Source organism: Podarcis tiliguerta (genome assembly GCF_965153285.1).
Source record: "Podarcis tiliguerta genome assembly, chromosome: 2".
Classification (NCBI taxonomy): domain Eukaryota; kingdom Metazoa; phylum Chordata; class Lepidosauria; order Squamata; family Lacertidae; genus Podarcis; species Podarcis tiliguerta.
Window position 1 is genome coordinate 40,957,760 of NC_139535.1, and position 19,054 is coordinate 40,976,813.

The 19,054-nt window shown below is 46.4% G+C and overlaps 1 protein-coding gene across 5 annotated transcripts in view; it reads right to left on the minus strand.

Annotated features, from left to right (window-relative positions):
- The window catches only part of COL7A1 (collagen type VII alpha 1 chain), a 105,422-nt gene that overhangs the window by 78,900 nt on the left and 7,468 nt on the right, over nucleotides 1–19,054 (minus strand). For 4 of the 5 annotated variants that reach the window (XM_083419175.1, XM_083419177.1, XM_083419174.1 and 1 more), the window contains 16 exons: nucleotides 18,317–18,446; nucleotides 16,128–16,247; nucleotides 13,606–13,755; nucleotides 12,252–12,371; nucleotides 10,059–10,205; nucleotides 9,098–9,214; nucleotides 8,257–8,406; nucleotides 6,359–6,487; nucleotides 5,562–5,708; nucleotides 4,118–4,243; nucleotides 3,078–3,221; nucleotides 2,855–2,980; nucleotides 2,318–2,464; nucleotides 1,645–1,770; nucleotides 1,141–1,287; nucleotides 52–171 (listed from right to left, as the gene is read on the minus strand). In XM_083419175.1, coding sequence (XP_083275301.1) covers nucleotides 52–171; nucleotides 1,141–1,287; nucleotides 1,645–1,770; nucleotides 2,318–2,464; nucleotides 2,855–2,980; nucleotides 3,078–3,221; nucleotides 4,118–4,243; nucleotides 5,562–5,708; nucleotides 6,359–6,487; nucleotides 8,257–8,406; nucleotides 9,098–9,214; nucleotides 10,059–10,205; nucleotides 12,252–12,371; nucleotides 13,606–13,755; nucleotides 16,128–16,247; nucleotides 18,317–18,446 — 2,146 coding nt within the window. The remainder of the gene's footprint in view (nucleotides 1–51; nucleotides 172–1,140; nucleotides 1,288–1,644; nucleotides 1,771–2,317; nucleotides 2,465–2,854; nucleotides 2,981–3,077; nucleotides 3,222–4,117; nucleotides 4,244–5,561; nucleotides 5,709–6,358; nucleotides 6,488–8,256; nucleotides 8,407–9,097; nucleotides 9,215–10,058; nucleotides 10,206–12,251; nucleotides 12,372–13,605; nucleotides 13,756–16,127; nucleotides 16,248–18,316; nucleotides 18,447–19,054) is intronic. The other variant, XM_083419176.1, reaches the window with a different exon arrangement.

Sequence of the window (19,054 nt, forward strand, 5' to 3'; positions counted from 1 at the left end):
CCACCCACCCCTCAATGGCCCAGTAGTTTGGTCCTCAACCTCTGCCATTACCTCGTGGAGATTTCCAAGTGAGGAGATAGCCAGTGGCCCCAGGAACAGGAGTCCAGGTCAAAATCGCAGTATCCCTTTGAATCTCTGCCACCCGAAAGTTGGTCACACGACCCATTGCTGCTGGACAAGCAGAGGTAAAAAGGTGAGACAGTTGTTTGGGGCCTTCAGACAATCTTTGCCTCCACCAAGAGAGGCAACTGAGCCTCCATAATCATGATCAATTGCAGTAGTTACCACACTAGTGAAACATTTTCCCCGGTGCCATTGACTCCTCATGGAAGCACTTACATCCCCGAGCTTTGCTGAGGCCCTTTGAAGTAGTTATAACTACCATGTACAAGCGAGAGTGTTCTCATCACAAAGATGTTTTCACAGCACAGCAGATGTGAGAACAGCGCCATATACACAACTAGCCACCACTGGTTTGTTACGGTGATTCATTCAGCATTTTCCATGGAAAGGCAATACAAAAATATAATATATAAACACCACTGTAGATGTAAAAACAAAACAAAAAACTCTTTCTTTAGAAGTTGAGGAAAAAACAGCAAGATGGGTTTAAAACATTTAACAGGGCAAAAACAGAAGAACCTATACATCACATTATCTCTGGGGACAACATACAAACACCTTAATACTGTCTGAAGTTATAAGCCCTCCAATCCACTCCTCTGGCAGGGTATACACACCGAAGAAATTTACTGTGAAATCACTTTCACATAGTTCATGGGAAAGGGTCCATAAATGGAATCAAATAAGTAAATAAATAACAAGACACACAACTCCCAACCACCACCGTTTATCAGGTCACATATGTGAGTCATAGGAAAAACAGGAGAGCACAGCGAACGAAGCCTTTTAGCTCCAATGAAATGCAATTTGAAGATGCTGCCATGAGATGGCTACCTTACTCCAAGCAGAGCCAGGCCTGAGCCAGAGCCCCACAGGGTACAAGAGGCAACCTGAGGGCACCTTGTGAGAGCAGGGTACGTTTTGACTATCTCCCAAATTCATAAATAGACAGAATGTATCTTCTAGCTGTGCCTGCAGAGGCTGGTCAACTTAGTAGAGGATGGAAGGTGGATTTACCAGTGTTGGCAACAACAGCCACAGCTCTGCTCTCCTGGTTGCCCACCAGGCTGGTGATGCGGATTTCGTAACGCCCTCCTGGCTGCAGGTCTCTGATGTCATAGGTGTTGACATTGGCCGGAAGCAGCTGGCTCCTCTCTGGTCCACCTGCCCCGGGTGAGAGAAGGAGTTAATTCCCTGAGTGCTGGGTGGAAGTAAGAGAGGTGTAGGTAGCACAACAAGGCTGGGTAACCTTTCCTGGGCCAAAGGTCACATTCCTTTCTAGGCAACCTTACAAGGGCCACATGTCAAAGGTGGGTGAGTCCAGAAACGAAAGTAGGTGGAGCAACAAATGCAAATTCACACACCCACCCTTCTACCCAGGCAGAGTTCTAGCTGGGGAGGAAGGAAACATTTGAGAGGGTGCAAAGCAGGGGTGGCTGAGGAGAGTCCTAAGGGCAAGGAGGCCAGAGAGACAGGCCCCCAGACCTGAGGTTCCCCATCTCTGGAGTAGACAATACTCACCATCTGCCGGCTGCCAGACAAGCCGATAGCCTGTGCTTCCTGGTGCTGGGCTCCATTCGACCCGGATGTGCTTTTCAGAGGTGTCGGTCACACGCAGATTCCCAACTGGCTGAACTGAGACAGTTGCTGGGAGGAAAGGTTGGGAGGATTAGCAAAGTAAGAGGATCCAGGGAGGTGGATTGCTGCCATGGATAGGAGAAGGCACTGTAGTAGGAACTATTTGTCTTGGATGAAGGGAGTGAACCTTGCTGAGGGGAACTGAAGAATGCACCTGGACTCATCCTGCAGGGTGCTCCAGGAGTCCATTTGGGTATTTAATGTGGGATGAATACAAGGCCTTCCAACTTTTGTTTAGGAACTGCAGCTGGCACCCTCCATAGATGCGCATTCCAAAGAGCTGGAAAACCCCTGTCCACACCCTGTTTTACAGCCTCTGCTTCCAGGGAGCTTCTGGGATGACAGCTACAAATGCAGCTGCTGCCTAATCCAGGGTGCCAAACCCCACCTAAAAGGAGTCAGTTGATGCTCACACCCCTCACTCACTTGCCCATGAAGTTCACCAGCAACCCTCCAGACCCCCAGCCTAACTCTCAGAGTGGCCAGAGTAGTGCCCAGAGCTCCTTGAAATGAGGACTAGACAGAGATGTGGCACACAAATCCATTGAAGTCTTACGTGTGGTGACAATGAGAGACACAGGGTCTCCTTCGCGGTTGCCAATCAGTGCAGTGACCTTCACAGTGTAGCTGACTCCACCTTCCAGGTTCTGGATGTCAAAGGAATTGGTGCTTCCCGAGACCAGCTTGCTGTTTTCAGGTCCACCTTTGAAGCAGAACAGAGTTTAAAAGGATGGGGGAAATCATTTCAGTCTATTCCAGTTCACAAGTGCAAATCTTGATACTATTCACAGACAAAAGGTTATCCTTGCCCCTATAACCAGGATGGGCAACCTGTAGCCCTCCAAAGGTTGTTGGACTCCATCAGCCCCCAGTGAGCATGGCCAATGGTCAGAAAGATGGGAGTTGCAGTCTGGCAACATCTGGAAGGCTTCTAAACCCTGCCTTAACCTGTTTCATACTTGGGAAAAACAAATTGGACTTTGGATTCTGGGACTTCCAAAGGTTCTGCTATCTCACTTTCTGGGAGAAACATCAGCATCAAGAAACAGCATCAATGCAGGCAGACTACTGATAAACTGAGGAGCTACTGTACCATCACTGCGGCCCCACACAATTCTGTAGGCTGTAACTCCAGGCACACCAACCCATGTGACTCGCACATCCGTGCTCCGAGACTCCAGGACCTGTAAGCTGGTGACCATTCCCACTTGATCAGTGGCTGCAAAACAAAAGAACGGAAAAGGATGATGGTGAGCAGTGCCATTGAGATGGACTTCCTGTGGGCATCCCTGTTCTACAGCCAGAGTTGACCTCACCTGTTGTAGCTGTGGCGGTAACCGGACTCCCTTCTCTGTTGCCAACCAAGGCCGAGACCCCAATGAGATAGAAAGACCCAGGCCTCAGGCCCTCAATAGTGTAGGAGTTTCTATTAGCTGGAAGGACTTGAGAAAACTCTTGACCTGGGGGAGAAGACAACATCAAGCTGGAGGAAGCGTATTCTATAAAGCAGGCCTGAAAACAGGGTGGACTATTACAGCAAGAAATCCCTCAGCTGAGAGCTACCAGACAGCAGCTCTGGGAATCTTTTTCTGCCACAATTGCCAAGTAGGAGTCCGGACAGAAATTTCCAACAGAAACAGCATATCTTAGCACAAACAAGGTATCCTTAAACAGAACAGCTTCCAGGCATACCACAAAACCAGTCTACATCCTTCTGAGACAAATATTTCATAACAGCAACACTGAGTGTGTGTGTTTTAAAAAGGGAGAGACCAATTGAGAGAGATTTTGCTGCCCAAAGGAATACAAATTCCAACTGGAGTGGGTTTTTTTTAATAAGCTGAACCCAAGCTCAGAATTCCTGGCTATTGTATTTCACCTTTGAAATACAAAACTGTTTCCCTCTTGGTTATAAAAAACGAACTCAGAGATCTCTAGATTGCTGATTAAGCTAGACTCCTGTTGGTTGGTTGATTGTTTATTTATTTTCCACTTTTCACCCTAAGGTCCCAGGGCAGGTTACAACATAAAATATGATTATAAAAAATGGTTCAAAACAGCTTCATTAAACTATCCTGTCCGAAATGGCATTGCATTTTAGAATTAACCTATGTGGAGACTTTCCCCAAGTTAATCAGGCTAATCAAGTCCACAGAGTTCCAGTGGGCTGTTACTTTTTGTAACTGGGCAGCAGTCCCAAACTAATTCTCCTTCCTGCCCTATCCCACCCCTGATATATTTCATCTCTCTAGTTTTGACACTACACTTTAGTCCTTAAATACAGCAGACCCCCAAGTTCCAATTAAGCCTAATTCTGAAGCCAGAATATATTATTTTTGTCTCACACAGAACTCACCATCACTCTGCCGCCACGTCACCTTATATCCGGTAACACCGGCAACTGGGTTCCACGTCACGCGCAACTGGCTGGGTCCAAGGGCAGCCACTTGTAGGTTGGTGATGCTGCCCACAGACGGGCGTTCTGCAAGTCCAAAGACAGAATTGAGCGTGTTGGCTGGGAAAAATTGGTCACGCACAAACACTTACATGCCACTTTGGAGCAGGGGTGGGGAACTTCAGGCCCAGAGGGTGTCTATATTGCCCCCATGCCCCTCCTCAGGCCATGTCCCTCACCAGCCCTACTCCACACCTTCCTGAAGTGCTATTGCCTGGTTGGAATGTGTCCTTGACATGTGATGATGCCCTTGGTTTGTCTGAATGGGATGTGGGAGTGAGTTTATGTATGAAGAAACCCCTGACATTTGCATGGCTGTGATGCAGCCTATGGCACCAAAGGTCACATCTATTGCTCCACCCACATTTCCCCCTGGCCCCATCCACCACTGATATGTGGCCCTCAGAAAGCTACCCATAAAGGTATGTGGTCCTCTGGCTGGAAAATGTTCTCCTCTCTTGCCTTGGGAGTTTTTGAAGTGCTTCCTGTCTCAGGGAGGAATTATTATCACCATACTGCAGATGGGGAGTGACCTGTTAAATCTTCTCACAAGAAGACCTGCTGGATCAGGCTAATGACCCATCTACTCCAGCATCCTTTTCTTACAGTGGCCAACCAGGAAACTCTCAAGAAGGACCCAAGCACAAGGGCATCCTCTCCTCCTGTGGTTTCCAGCAACTGATATTTAGAAGCATTACTGCCTCTGGATGTGGAAGCAGTGCAAGGCTCTCAAGGCTAGGAGCTGGAGACCCACCTGAGCTCTACCTACCGTATTTTTCGCCCTATAGGGCACACCGGCCCATAGGACGCACCTAGTTTGGGGGGGGGGAATAAAGGGGGGGAAAGTATTTCCCCCCCCCCCCCAGGCGCGGGGCTGGGGTGGGGGAAGCCCGAGCTTCCCCCGACCCCAGCCCCCAGAACAGGCTGCTATCCGCAAGCTTTGGGAGCCCGGCGGGAACTCCCGCCGGGCTCTCCAGGCTTGCAGATATCTTCCCGAAACCCAGGGCACGCTGCTCAACACGCCCCAGGCTTCGGGGTGCAGGCTGCTATCCGCAAACCTAGGGAGCCCAGCTCTCCAGGCTTGCGGATAGCTTCCTGAAGCCTGCATTCGCCCCATAGGACACACATACATTTCCCCTTCATTTTTGGAGGGGGAAAAGTGCGTCCTATAGGGCAAAAAATACGGTAATTGGCACAGGCTCTCCCTCCTATTGCACCAAGGTCTCAGGGTGGAGCTGGTGGCAATGGTGCTAGGATATGTGGCCCCGCTCCCACTTCCATGCGCATGGAGGCTAATTTCTGAAAAGGGCCTAGGACTATCTGGGATTAGTCGGTTGACACTTACGGATTCGGATGTTGATAGGAACAGCGCTACCCTCACGGTTGCCAATAACTGCTGATATGCGCACCACATAAACAACGTCCTCCTTCAGATCAGTCAGGTCCTCGGTGGTCTGGGAGCCTGGGATACGCCGTGTCTTCTCCGTGCCATCTGCAGCAGAGACCAAAGCAACCACGTGCTACACATTCACCATTTTCACTTGCAAATGAGGCACTCACATTGGTTTTCTAAGGCAGAAAAGTTCCCAGCCCTCTTGGTTGTGAAGTAAAACTGAGAGACATTTAAGACAGTATCGGGAGTTGGCTGAGGAACAATTTCTGGGAAGGGCATCCATCTGTCCACAAATGCTGTTGCATTGCACTGCACAACTCTACCTCCTCTCCTATGGCTGCCATTTGCTCCTCCTCAGCAGTGACAGGTAGGGACTGGTAGGGTGGAAAGCAGAGAGGCTGACAGTAAGTGGGGCCAGGGCCATGACAGGCAGAGCTATCTAATTTGGGTTTCACTGCCCTTCTCCGCTCTTCTGACTCTGACAGTGGCAACACTCACACTAAGAAGGAGGAAGATGACAGACAGTCCTCCTGGACTGAATGCAAATAAGAAGGCAGGCAGGTGGGTGCTGGCTGAGCTCTGGCTGAGGCTGATGTGATACTGCCCCATTTTCCCTAATGGGCCAAATTCTTCTGCTTTCCCCTGCATCCCTGCTCCAATTAGCTGAGGATGCAAACTGGATCTTCAATAGCACGAGGACCACCGTGAAGCAATCCCACCCCACAATTCAGCTTCCCCCAGATACTCACCCTGGGTATTGCGTAGCACAACTTTATAAGCTGTGGCCCCAGGGACACCCGTCCAGGCCAGTCTGACTCTGTTCCCCAAAGTCTCAGTGACTCTCAAGTCAGAGATGCTGCCCACAGGTTGTGCCACCCCTGCAAGACAAATCACAGCTCAAATGCAAGGAAGCCAGTGAAGGGAGCCAAGGTGCCAGCATGACGAGCAGCGGGACCAGCCGCAGCAGATAGAGTGGTTACACCAGGTTTCATTACAGAGAAATCCATAATTTATTTGCAGCAGAAGAGATGGGGAGGAGGACCCCCATATTGAACTTTGAACATCAGCAAAAACAAAAAAGCAGCATACAGCTTAATAACATACAGATCTGATCAACATGGAAGAGGTGCATGTAGAAGGTCAACCAGGGGCCTAGAGCTCTGCTGCAGAAAAATAGGGATTTTTCAGAATGTTATGCAACCAACTTGGCTTATGAGCCGTGGCTGCTGGTGTGGAAGGTTCAAGTCCACAATTCTAGTACTTGATTGGCTGGAGGAAACCATGGGGATCGGTTCTCAAGAGAAGGGGAAACAAAGGCAGCACATGTGAACACCCCAAACCTGGAGAGATCTTCCCTGCCCACCTGCACGTCTCCTGCCCCTGCTTGAAATAAGCATGTATTACAGTCAAAGGAACAGGTTGGTGGCCCAGCACAAAGAGGACTCCTGCCACTTGCATCATCCCTGGCTTTCCAAGCTACAGCCATTCAGCATTTGGAAGCCTAGAAGCAGAAGGCTTGGCTCTTCCAAGGACCTTAAGCTCCCTGCTCTCTCTCACACCTGATACCCATGGCGAATGAAAGAAACACCCATATAACACGCTCAGAAACTTTCCTCCAACATTCCTTAATGTGGTGCCCTCCTCTGGATGTTGTTAGACTACAACTCCCATTCATCCCTGACCACTGGCCATGCTGGACGGGGCTGAGGGGAGATGTAGTCCAAAACATATGGAGGGCACCAGGTTGAGGAAGGCATCTTTAATGTTTATATTCATTCACATCCCATTCGCTAAAGGTATGTTGAAAGCAAAAGCATTGCAACACATCTGGGGTAGAAATGTCTACATAAATTTTTGAAACATTACATCACAGGGGAGAACTGTTGGTTTAAGATTGGTTTTCTGCAATGTTTGATTTCTAATCTTAATTGCAAAGTAACCTCCTGTGAGCAAACGTTTTTGGTGACAAAAATGAGGGTTTGGTTTCCCAAAGATTCCCCAGGATTTTATCGTATTTTGCATTGTTTTATTCCCATTCAATACCCCTCTGCATCGGTATATTTTTAAAGGGATCTCAACCACTTTTTAAAAAAGAGGTGGGGGCATATTTTCAATGCTTTGTGGTCTAGCCAGTCAGGGGTCATGCAGCCACCAAAATAACATTTTGGCAGCACAGGGTCATTCTGTTTTGTTTACATGACAACACCACCACACACAGAGCAAATGAATTAATTTCCCCTGCTTTTGAAGCCCCGCCCCGCCTGGCCTCATATTATCATCTAAAGTGGGAGGCGCATTTTGGCTTAGTTCTACTTAATTTAAATTAACTTGCATATTCAGAATTCCACCATCTAACCACTCCGTTTCTGCAAGGACATTTTCCTTATTTTGATCATAAAAAAGCTTCTTTTTCTGTATAAAGGTATAAACACTTCCCAGCACTTCCCAACAAAACTGACCCAAAGACAAACATCTCATCAATATGTAGAGCAAGGTTCAGAAGAGGCAGCTTTATCCTAATATCAGCCTACTGCTCAGAGAGATAAACTTGGCAGCTCTACTGCAAGGGCCCCCCTTCCTTCTCTCCAGATGTGAAAGCAAGGTGGCAAGGGCTAAACATGCTGCAGCTCATTAATCACTTACTCACCAGTCTGCAAGATGGTAACTGGGGTGGCCACTTCCTTGCCGTCATACAAGGTGAAGAGAGTGATTTGGTATTCAGTGCCTGGCTGCAACCCTGTCAGAGTGTAGCTGTTTTCATTGGTGGGCAGTGTCACAGTCCTGGGGGGCTCCAAACCTGGAGATCAGCACAAAATCACATTTAATGATGCTAGGGAATTTATGAGCTCTGGTCTGGCTGATCTGATCTGCACCTCCTGGACTAATGCCTGGATTGAAACTTTGTTCTCTACAAGCACTTGCATTTCCCTGACACAGGTTTTCCTTCCTTAATGTAGTCAAATGCATTTTTAAAACACACATATTGGGGGGAGGAGTTTAGAAATGTGTATTTTGATAGAAAAAAATATACATAAAAGTGTGTAAACAAATATTTACATGTGAATTTCCATGTGGCTTTAAAAATAAATAAATTGGAGATTAATGCAAAGATGGAACGGAACAGATTTATAAGAGAACACTTGTGGAAATGGCATGGAGCAGAAATAAATTCGTCACTTCTTAGTCACAGCAATCGTTTGCACATCCAGCCCACCAACTTCATCAGATCTTCCTGTTTTGTCCAGGCTTTGCAGCAACAACCCTATACTCTTCTTCTTAAGCCTTGTTCTATAGAGAGGAGCCTCATGCCTACGGAGGACCCTCAGAAATCATGTCTCAGGAAAATCTGGAAGTGGCTGGAAAAGAATCAGCTTTCACACTCCTTCCCATAAGGAGTGTGTGAGAGACAGCTTCCCCAGTCTACCCACACTGTCTTAGCCTTCCCCACAACCTCCCGTCCACTCATTGTTGAAATCAGGCTGGGTTACCTGTTGCTTTTCTCCATTCCAGCCGATAACCTCGGGCGTTAGGGATGATGTTCCAGGCCAACTGGATAGACGTTGGATCAATAGTGACAATTCTTAGAGTCTGGAGTATAATGGCTTCTAAACATAGCAAAGAGAAACTGGACTCAGGAGGATTGAGACTCTTAGAATGGCTTGAGAACCACTCAGTACTCAGTACTTCACTTCCCACATATGCCTGTGACTACGGGAGAAGTTCATTTGTGAAGGTGGGTAGGGAGCCTATCTGAATCAAAACACCCACTATGACAAGCTCTGTCACTCTTTAAAAAGGAGGGGCCCAGCTGGGCTTTGCCTTTGAGATGCATAATGGGATCTTGCCCCCCCCCCCACAAACCAATCTTCACTGCAGTGTCTCACTCAATCTTCAGCAGAGTTGCAACAGTGCACTGTATTTTGCATTCCCCTCCCCCTTTTGAATACAGTCGTACCTTGGTTGTCAAACAGAATCTGTTCCGGAACTCCATTTGACTTCAAAAAATGTTTGACAACCAAGGTGCAGCTTCCGATTGGCTGCAGGAGCTTCCTGCACTCAATTGGAAACCGTGGAAGCTGCATCGGATGTTCGGCTTCCGAAAAACGTTCGCAAACCGGAACACTGACTTCCGGGTTTTTGGCATTCAGGAGCCAAAATGGATGAGTACCAAGGCGTTCAACAACCAAGGTATGACTGTATTGGTGTGAGGGGAGGGGGTGAGCTGGTAATCAAACTTGTACCACAGAACTGTGCCCTGAACAATTCTGGTATCTCTGTGTAAAGCTAGTTTAAACTTGAGTCATTGCATAATAAACGGAATGCTGAACAGACCAATAATGATTAAACCACAGGCCTCACTTTGCCTGGCCAATACTAGCACGATTTACTGCTAATAACAACAATAAAACAAACAAACCACAATTACTCCCTCGGGCAAACAACACACACCAGTTCTCCTCCTGATGGAGGCTTTTGGCCCTTCCACCTGCCCAAAGACTGGAGCAACAGTCACCAGGTAATCACTATCAGGCTGAAGTCCAGTCAACAAGAAGGAGTTTTTGCTGGGATCCACATCAGCTCTCTGCACATCCTGACCTGAGAAAGCACAGAACAAACAAAAGTTGACAGCAGAGTATTTAATGCATGTGAAGATGTTCACTGTGTGCGGAGATGAACCTTAGAGTGGTCTGCATTCAAATGGCCTGCGGACTTCTCACACTTGGCTTAATTGGGAGGAGAGACTATCTACTAAGTTAATCTTCACAGGGACATAGGAAACTCCAAGAAAACAGAAACGAGAGGATGGTCCCTAGCAGAGAGGATGCCATCAGCAGTAACCCTGAAAGTGACCAATGCCCCACCTAAACAAATACAGCTGTCTTCATGGACACACATCAATACTGAGCATCGACAATAACAAGGAAAAAAGTTCCCCTGGAACAAACTGATTATTTTACAATATATATCATGTCTGGATCCTGTCCATTTCACAAAGGGTTAAGTGTGGTGGCAGATAAAAAAGAAGAAACTTAAAATATTTTACACAGAACTACAAAGGACTAACTCGCTTGCTAAACGAACTCAGAGGCTGTTAAAAATAAATGAAGGATCAACATCGGAAATGTTTTATTGGGACTACTGGGACTAATTAAGAAATGCAGTACAATATTAGATCATCACTCCCCGAACTTCAGAGCATGGGAAGATGTATAATTTGGCATAAAATTTGGCTTTTTTATTGTATTAATTTGGAATGTTTTAATGTGGTTTTTATTGGATTGTTAAAATGGAAATATATATATATATATATATATATATATATATATATATATAAAAATAAAAGTGTGGTGGCCTAGATGAGCAGTGGAGCAGAGCTCTGGACTCCGGCCTCTCTGACCCAAGTGCAATACACAAGGGCTCCCAGCAATGCATGGAATGGCTACAGTCAATAGGTGGAATGAGTTAACAAGAGAACTGGAACCCAGCAGTGACGCAACAGATCCTGCCAATTGGTTCTGGGTTATCCACTTTACTAAGTGTGACCACATATGCAGATGTGGTACCATATTTCATGATAAAGTTTCAGATAAAAACAGCATTTGAATGCTGCTTTAAATGGAAGATAATTATATAATGACGAAGCTATGAATTATGTAATTCATTATATAATATAGCCGTGATGTAATTAAGGTATTAATTATATAATTTATTAGAAGGGGTGTAATGTAATACTTTTGATAGCTGGCATTCTTTTTTAAAAGCAGAGATTTTGACAGCTTGTTGGAACAGTTAACAGTTAGTCTTATTATGCAAGTACACTCTGACACATATCTAGAATAAATTTTATAGTCATGTATCCTACATTGAGTGAGTCTTCATATACTGTTTAAGCTCGCAACTTAAACGGGGGTCATGTTCCAGGGATCGTGCCTTAAGCCAAAATTGCATATAGTCAAAACACACTAGGTGCAATGGTTGGTGAGAATGTTAAAGTCTTTTTTTCCCCTGGATATCTATCTGCTTTAATTTTTTTTATTGTTTTTTGCCATGAACATAAAGCTGAAAGTGCACAAGTTGAATGAGTTTAAGTTGTGGGCTTAAGTTGTGTTTATGTTTAGTATCATATTGGTTTTTGATAAATGATAGACATACTTTTTACACAGACAGTGGTGCTTCTTTTTGTGTGTGTATAAGGAGTTTTTTGGACCAGTCACTTGCTTCTTTTTTAGCCAGCCATCTGATTAGGCCCTAGGCCAAGCCGCTTTGAAGTCTTGTTCTGAACAGCTACGATCAACACATTTGCTACCCAAAACACCACCTCTCGCACATTCCATATTCATCCACAAAAACCTTCAACTATACCTATTGAATTAAATAATTGCATCCCTCTTTTCTGGCAGCTGAAACACCACCATCTCACAAATAGTGCTATTTGCAAAGTGAAAACACCTCTGTATTTTCTTAAGGCATCATTACAGTTGATTAGGTCCCACTAGGCATGTGAAAAAGTGTATTTTCATAGCATTCTGGGACAGTCAATTCATCTGTGGAGTCACAGTGGCAGATCTGAGTGATCATGCTGTGCTCTAGCATCCTGATATTGGAGCACAGGAAGAAAATGGATCAGCTGAGCAGACATACCTGAGAGAAGGCCCCAGGTAACACGGTATCCTGTTGCTCCACTCACGCCCCGCCAGGTCACCAGCATGCCCTGGGAGGAGATGTTCAGGGCAGACAGTTGTTGAACTCCTGACAAACCCACTGAGGACAGAGAAGGTGTTAAAAAAACCCAAGACTGAAAAATGTGAAGACATGCCATGTCCATTAAAGGTAAAAGACCCCTGACAGTTAAGTCCAATCACAGACGACTCTGAGGTTGCGGCGCTCATCTCACTTTACAGGCTGAGGAAGCCAGCATTTGTCTGCAGACAGTTTTTCCGGGTCATGTAGCCAGAATGATTAAGCTGCTACTGGCGCAATGGAACACCAAATACAGAGCAGTGCATGGAAACGCCGTTTACCTTCCTGCCAGAGCAATACCTATTTATCTACTTGCACTTTTTGGCATGCTTTCGAACTGCTAGGTTGGCAGGAGCTGGGACCGAGCAACGGGAGCTCACCCCATCGCGGGGAGTCGAACCGCCGACCTTCTGATCGGCAAGCCCAAGAGGCTCAGTAGTTTAGACCACAGTGCCACCCGCATCCTGTTACCATGTCCATTAGATGTGCCATTTACCAGTAATCCTACAGTCTAGATGCTGGTGCACCACAACCTCACAGAATTAATTCTTAATTAACTGCAGCGCAAACTGAATGAAGGGAATGGTTCCCAGTATTTGCAACTGTATTTTAAACATGGTGCATGAATACTGATGTTTTAAGCATGCACCAAATAATATCTAAAATGGGATGCCTCCTCTGAACTAAAATATCTGTTTAAAACCCTCAGCTAAAGATAAGTAGGCAGTCAATTGAAAAGTGCTACAGCCCTGCCAGCCTACATCTCTCAAAATCTACAAAAGCATGCAAAACACGAGAGAGACTACAATTCCTTAGGAGCTCATTGGGGCTAGGTTTAGGGACAAGCAACTTTGGTGATTGTCTGGGGCAACTCGGGGTTGCCTGTTCATGCACTGGCCACTAAACCGTTTAAATAAATAACTCAAACAATTCATATAGCACAAATAAGTACAGATTTACAGATCCCAACATGCAGATTTATCATCTTAGGAAACAAGGATGAATCATGGCTGTGGGTCATGCATCCAAAGTCGTGAAATGGGCAACGGATGCAATAAAAATGGAAGTGTTTAATAAATACAATAAGAATATTAACATATTAAAAACAAAGCGATTGTCAGAATCACTGGCCGAGGAAATTATTTCTACCTGCAGGGGGGAAATGTAAAAATCAAAGCATGAATACAATCTTCGTTTGCCATCTCTCTCTTCCCAGTTCTCCAAGTCTGATGGTCTTAACTGAGATGGGACTTACATGTTCGGCCATTGATCACGGCAGGTGCCACTGTCTGACGGGGGTAGATCGGGTAGAGTGTGATCATATAGTCAGTGTTGGGACGAAGGTTGCTGAGCAAGGCTGAAGTAGCACTGGGCCCAAGACTGATCTCCTCGGGCTGAGTTTCACCTTTGATTGGAAACGAACAAGGAGAACTTCAGGGACACAAATAACAGAAGTGTGAAGGCACACAGCATTACCAGAGATCCCACACATAAATGACATCATTGGTTATGTGAGCTGCTTCTTATTTCAAAAACATTGCTGGCAAGCAAGTCCTCACTGGTTCTTTTATTTTTGAAATTTTAAGCTAATGGCCCGCATGTAGTCAAGAACATGACCAAGTCTAATGACTGAAAGGTGAGGAGATTCACAGCTCTAAGTCAAAGCACCCACGCTGACCTGAGGGGCAAATACATATTGAAGCCACCACAGGGTGCAAGCACTTGGAGAAGTGCTTTCAGAATATTCCTCCGTCTTTCAGAATATCCCTCCATCTTCAATACATAATAGAATATGCATCCCAGTTTCATTATGTAACCCCAACTTTTAATTTGGTGGCCATGTCAGCTTCTATGTGATATTATGGAGGTTAAGGCTATACATGGTTATGTTTCACCTCCACAGACCCATGTGAATCACAAGTAGGGAGAATGCTGCAGCCCTCGGGTCCTGAGGGCTGGACTGGATGGGTTCCTGGCCTGATCCAGCAAGGCTCCTCCTATGCGCATATAATCTTCCTTCCATTTCCTGGAGGAATCTATAGCCTATTTGAGAATCCAATCAATCCACATGTGGGCAACCAAGGAGACACACTGGAGGGCTGTGCAGGTTCAGAGATGGTCTTTGCCTATGGTAAATATGCCCTAGTCTTATAGGTTCATGTGGAGGGTCAAACTGTCCCCTCCAAGTCTCACCTAGGCAGCACTTCCTGAGCAACAGAAGGTATGCACATGAGAGAGAAAATGTCTGTGTGCATGGCTGATGGCAGCAGGTAGAGATGGTCCATCTAGCTCCACCATGAATTCTTGTATGCCCCCACTTGTTTATGTAGGCATATCTCAAATTAGCAGCAGATACACACATCTCTGAGTTTCTGGATCACTGCAGCCAACTGCAGGAGTCTAAACCACTGGGCAGGGACCTGAGCACGGGGGCTGAAAATGGGTGCCAGGGGTGAGCTCTCCAACAATGATAGACAAAGGACTTGGGGGGGGGGCATGGGTAGACATGGTTTGGTTCCACTGTGGTTGACCCTGCAGCCATTTGGCTCCTGCACGCAGAGCCAAACAGCAGCCCAAGCGGTGGCTGCTTTTGCTGAGCTCAGCAGCATGTTGGTGCCCACAGGGCCAGCATTCTCTGCGTTGCCATGGCAACAGGTGTGGCCACCCAGTGGGTGAGGCTCTGGGAGATCTGCCAGGGCTCTGAGCACTGGGATGGCTGCAGGCTGGGGAGGAGCAGCTCCAGGTGCAGCTTCCAACAGGCACAAAACACAGGAAATGGTAGAGGGAATCTTCCAAACAGCCTCCACTCCCCCAAGCCTGGACTCTCTCTCGCAGCACAGCCTAAACTGTGGCAACAACGCGCATGTATTGCGACACTCAGGAACACGAGGAGATGCTCAGGCAGCACGTTCACAGCTGAACAGAGGGACTCCATGCACTGGCACAAGCTGTTCCTCCACCCCACGCTGTCTCGAGGCTTTGTTTTCAAACTGTGCTATTGCACAGCGCGTAAGCCTCGTCAACAAGAGCTCCTGCCACAAGAGTGGGGCTGAGCTGTGCTTCTGCAAACTCCAGCGTGGCTGAGCTTCTCTCTTGCGATCAACAGCCTGCCTTCTACCAAAGAGCACTGCTTGCCCTTCTGCTGCAGCTGGAGCCTTGAAAGGCAAGGAAAACATGACAACAGCACCCACCCAACAGCCGCAATGGCTATGTTCTATCTCCGCTGTCAGAGGCAAGATGTCTTTGAATTCTAGTTTCTGGGAATCACAGGTGGGCAGAGCGCTACTGCACTCGGGTCCTGCTTGCAAGCTTTCTGCAACCATCTGGTTGGCCATTGTGAGAACAAGATGCTGCAGTAGATGGGCCATGGGCCCGATCCAGCAAGCTCTTCTTACATTCTTATCCCAGATATAAAACCAGGAGGCATTCTAAAGATTTTCCAGAGTTGCTTCTCAGTATCCTCTTAGGACCAAATTAGCTTATAACCGATGACTGCTGCCCAGAGCCCGTGTTGCCTCCTGGTACTTCTTGGCAACAATTCAGGCACAACATCATCACCCTCAGCATTACTCTGCTTAGTCGGCGGCTGCTTAAGGGGTGGGTGGGAAACGCTGTGTCCAATGATGCTTTACAATGCAGGTGAAAGCAGAAAGCCTTTCAGCTCTTGAAAGAATTCAGAGTCAGTCTTACAGTTGTTCTGCAGCGCTTCCACCTAACAACAGGACTGATTTGTATTTCTGATCCATAAGTGCCAACCCTGCCATGATCTTCACTCACCTCTGCCCAGATACGTGAGCCTGTAGCCCTGTAGGGTACCCAGACCAGGGGCCCATGACAGCCTAAGGAAGGTGGGTCCTGCATCCAACACTTGGAAATTTGCCACTCCAGACACAGCCTCTGTAAGAGAAAGAAGATATGTCTGTGTGCCCTTCATGTGGGACTGAGGCACACAGTGGGTGCCAGATGAAACGAAGGCAGTTGCCTCAGTTACCAGCAGGTGTCGAGAGGAGAAAAACAATAGGACTTTGCTAAGTTAAGAGTAAGAGTGAGCAACTGAGTAACACCAAAAGCCAACATACAAGTGTTGTCATAAGCTAACTTAGGTGAGTTCTGCTCCCTGCATTTAAGATCGTCTCAATCTGTGCTGCTATATCCACCACAACCTAGAGTTAAGAGCTATGTGTGATGCACAAATGAGGATATAACATATTCTGCCAATAGCCCCCCCATTGCTACCATCAGTTACAAAATCCAAGATGGCAGCAGTAATATATAATATACAGTGGGACCTTAGTTTAAGAACAGCTTAGTTTATGAACAACTTGTATTGTATTGTATTGTATTGTATTGTATTGTATTGTATTGTATTGTATGTTGGTTTTTTTTGGTCTTTTGCAGTGTTGTGTTTAATTTGTTGGAAACTTAATAAATATTATTTGAAAGAAAAAAAAAGAATGCTGCCAACCCGGAAGTAGGTGTTTTGGTTTGTGAACTTTGCCTTGGAAGTAGAACATGTTTCACTTCCTGTTGAGTGTGTTCCACTTGTAAATTGAGTCCCCCGTTGCTATGGGAAAGCACGCCTTGGTTTAAGAACGCTTTGGTTTAAGAACAGACTTCTGGAAGGGATTAAGTTCGTAAAACAAGGTACCACTGCACGCATGCACGCACGCACGCACGTGCGCGCGCACACACACATGACAACATTCAGTAATAGACCCTGAACACAGTTAAGTCAATAGAAACAAATGATAGAATCATAGAACTGTAGAGTTGGGAGGGACCACAAGGGTCATCTAGTCCAACCCCCTGCACTATTCTGCTCTGGTCAGACATTCTGCTCTGGTCAGACCTCACCTGGAGTACTGTGTCCAGTTCTGGGCACCACAGTTCAAGAAGGACACTGACAAACTAGAACGTGTACAGAGGAGGGCAACCAAAATGGTCAAAGGCCTGGAAACGATGCCTTATGAGGATCGGCTAAGGGAGCTGGGCATGTTTAGCCTGGAGAAGAGGAGGTTAAGGGGTGATATGATAGCCATGTTCAAATATATAAAAGGATGTCACATAGAGGAGGGAGAAAGGTTGTTTTCTGCTGCTCCAGAGAAGCGGACACGGAGCAATGGATACAAACTACAAGAAAGAAGATTCCACCTAAACATTAGGAAGAACTTCCTGACAGTAAGAGCTGTTCGACAGTGGAATTTGCTGCCAAGGAGTGTGGTGGAGTCTCCTTCTTTGGAGGTCTTTAAGCAGAGGCTTGACAACCATATGTCAGGAGTGCTCTGATGGTGTTTCCTGCTTGGCAGGGGGTTGGACTCGATGACCCTTGTGGTCTCTTCCAACTCTATGATTCTATGATTCTATGATTCTATGATTCTACTACAGGAATCTGTACTTTATAACCTGTCCTTCCTTCCCAAAGCAAGTCCTAACAGCAATAAAACTACTGTACATAAAAACCATTTAAGACATTGCTGGTAATGACACAGTTGGTATCTGCAGTGTAAATATAACACAACAATGGCAACTTGATTTTAATAGGAGCAGTTAAAAGAACAACTTATAAGCATCACAAAAGCAGTGCAAAACCAGATTCAACTAGTATTTAAGGAGGCCCAGGGAAATACAAAGGTCTTTGCCAAAGGGACATGTAAGTAGGAGCTAGGTAAGTCTATCTGGGGAGAATATTCTAAGCATGGGGTGCCACAGCCAAAAAGACACAGCCATCACTTGCCACACCTAACTTCAGAAGCTGTGGCCACTTCACACACTAACTCACATACCAACTACCATGTTCCCACACAGAAAGCAATCCTCACACAGGAAAATGCACAAAGCCCACATGCACACAAGGAAACCCAAACGAATCATGCTCTTGTGAAGAGTCACCACAAAGAGGCATAAACAGAACATCTCCAAGAAGTTGTGGAAATATGGGATTATCAGAGGCAGAAGTCGTTACTCACGAGTACGTCCTTTGCCGGACACGGATTCTCCAATGCTGTTGGCATACTGAGCAATAACAGTCACCAGGTAATCTGTGCCTCCCCTCAAACCACGTAGCACGGTACTCGTCTCACCAGGTCCCAAACTAACCTGTCCAATAGCAGGAATGAATGGAAAAAATAGCTTCAGATAGTATGACGAATGCATCGGTCCCTAGTCATGTGTGACAAAAACACTTGTATCCATTTTAACTGCGTGCACATGAGGGAGGAAGCCATGACTGCCAGTGGCCTCCTATAACTATGTGTGGGACGTCTGACACTAAATTAGCACCTGGACAGTAAAGCCTGGGTGAAGCAGCCAAAGGGCTACAACAGAAGACAGGTAGAGGTAGAACCTTGAGTTTCAACTGGAGCAACGGTACTGAGGAAGAGGTGTCTAACCCAGCCTTTGCTAACCTGGTGCCCTCCAGGTCTTTCAGAGCCCAACTCCCACTGGCTAGCCCCTAACAGGAGTTGGCCCCAAACATCTGGAAGGCACCAAGCCCAAGTTAACCCATTCCTCTTTGCTGGTTTCCTTATCTCTATCCAACCACACAAACTCCCCAAAGTTGTGGGGGGAAACACAGGCAATATCTATTTTTTCTCTCTGTGGAGTTAAGAAGAGGAGGAGTTTGGATTTGATATCCCGCTTTATCACCACCCGAAGGAGTATCAAAGCGGCTAATATTCTCCTTTCCCTTCCTCCCCCACAACAAA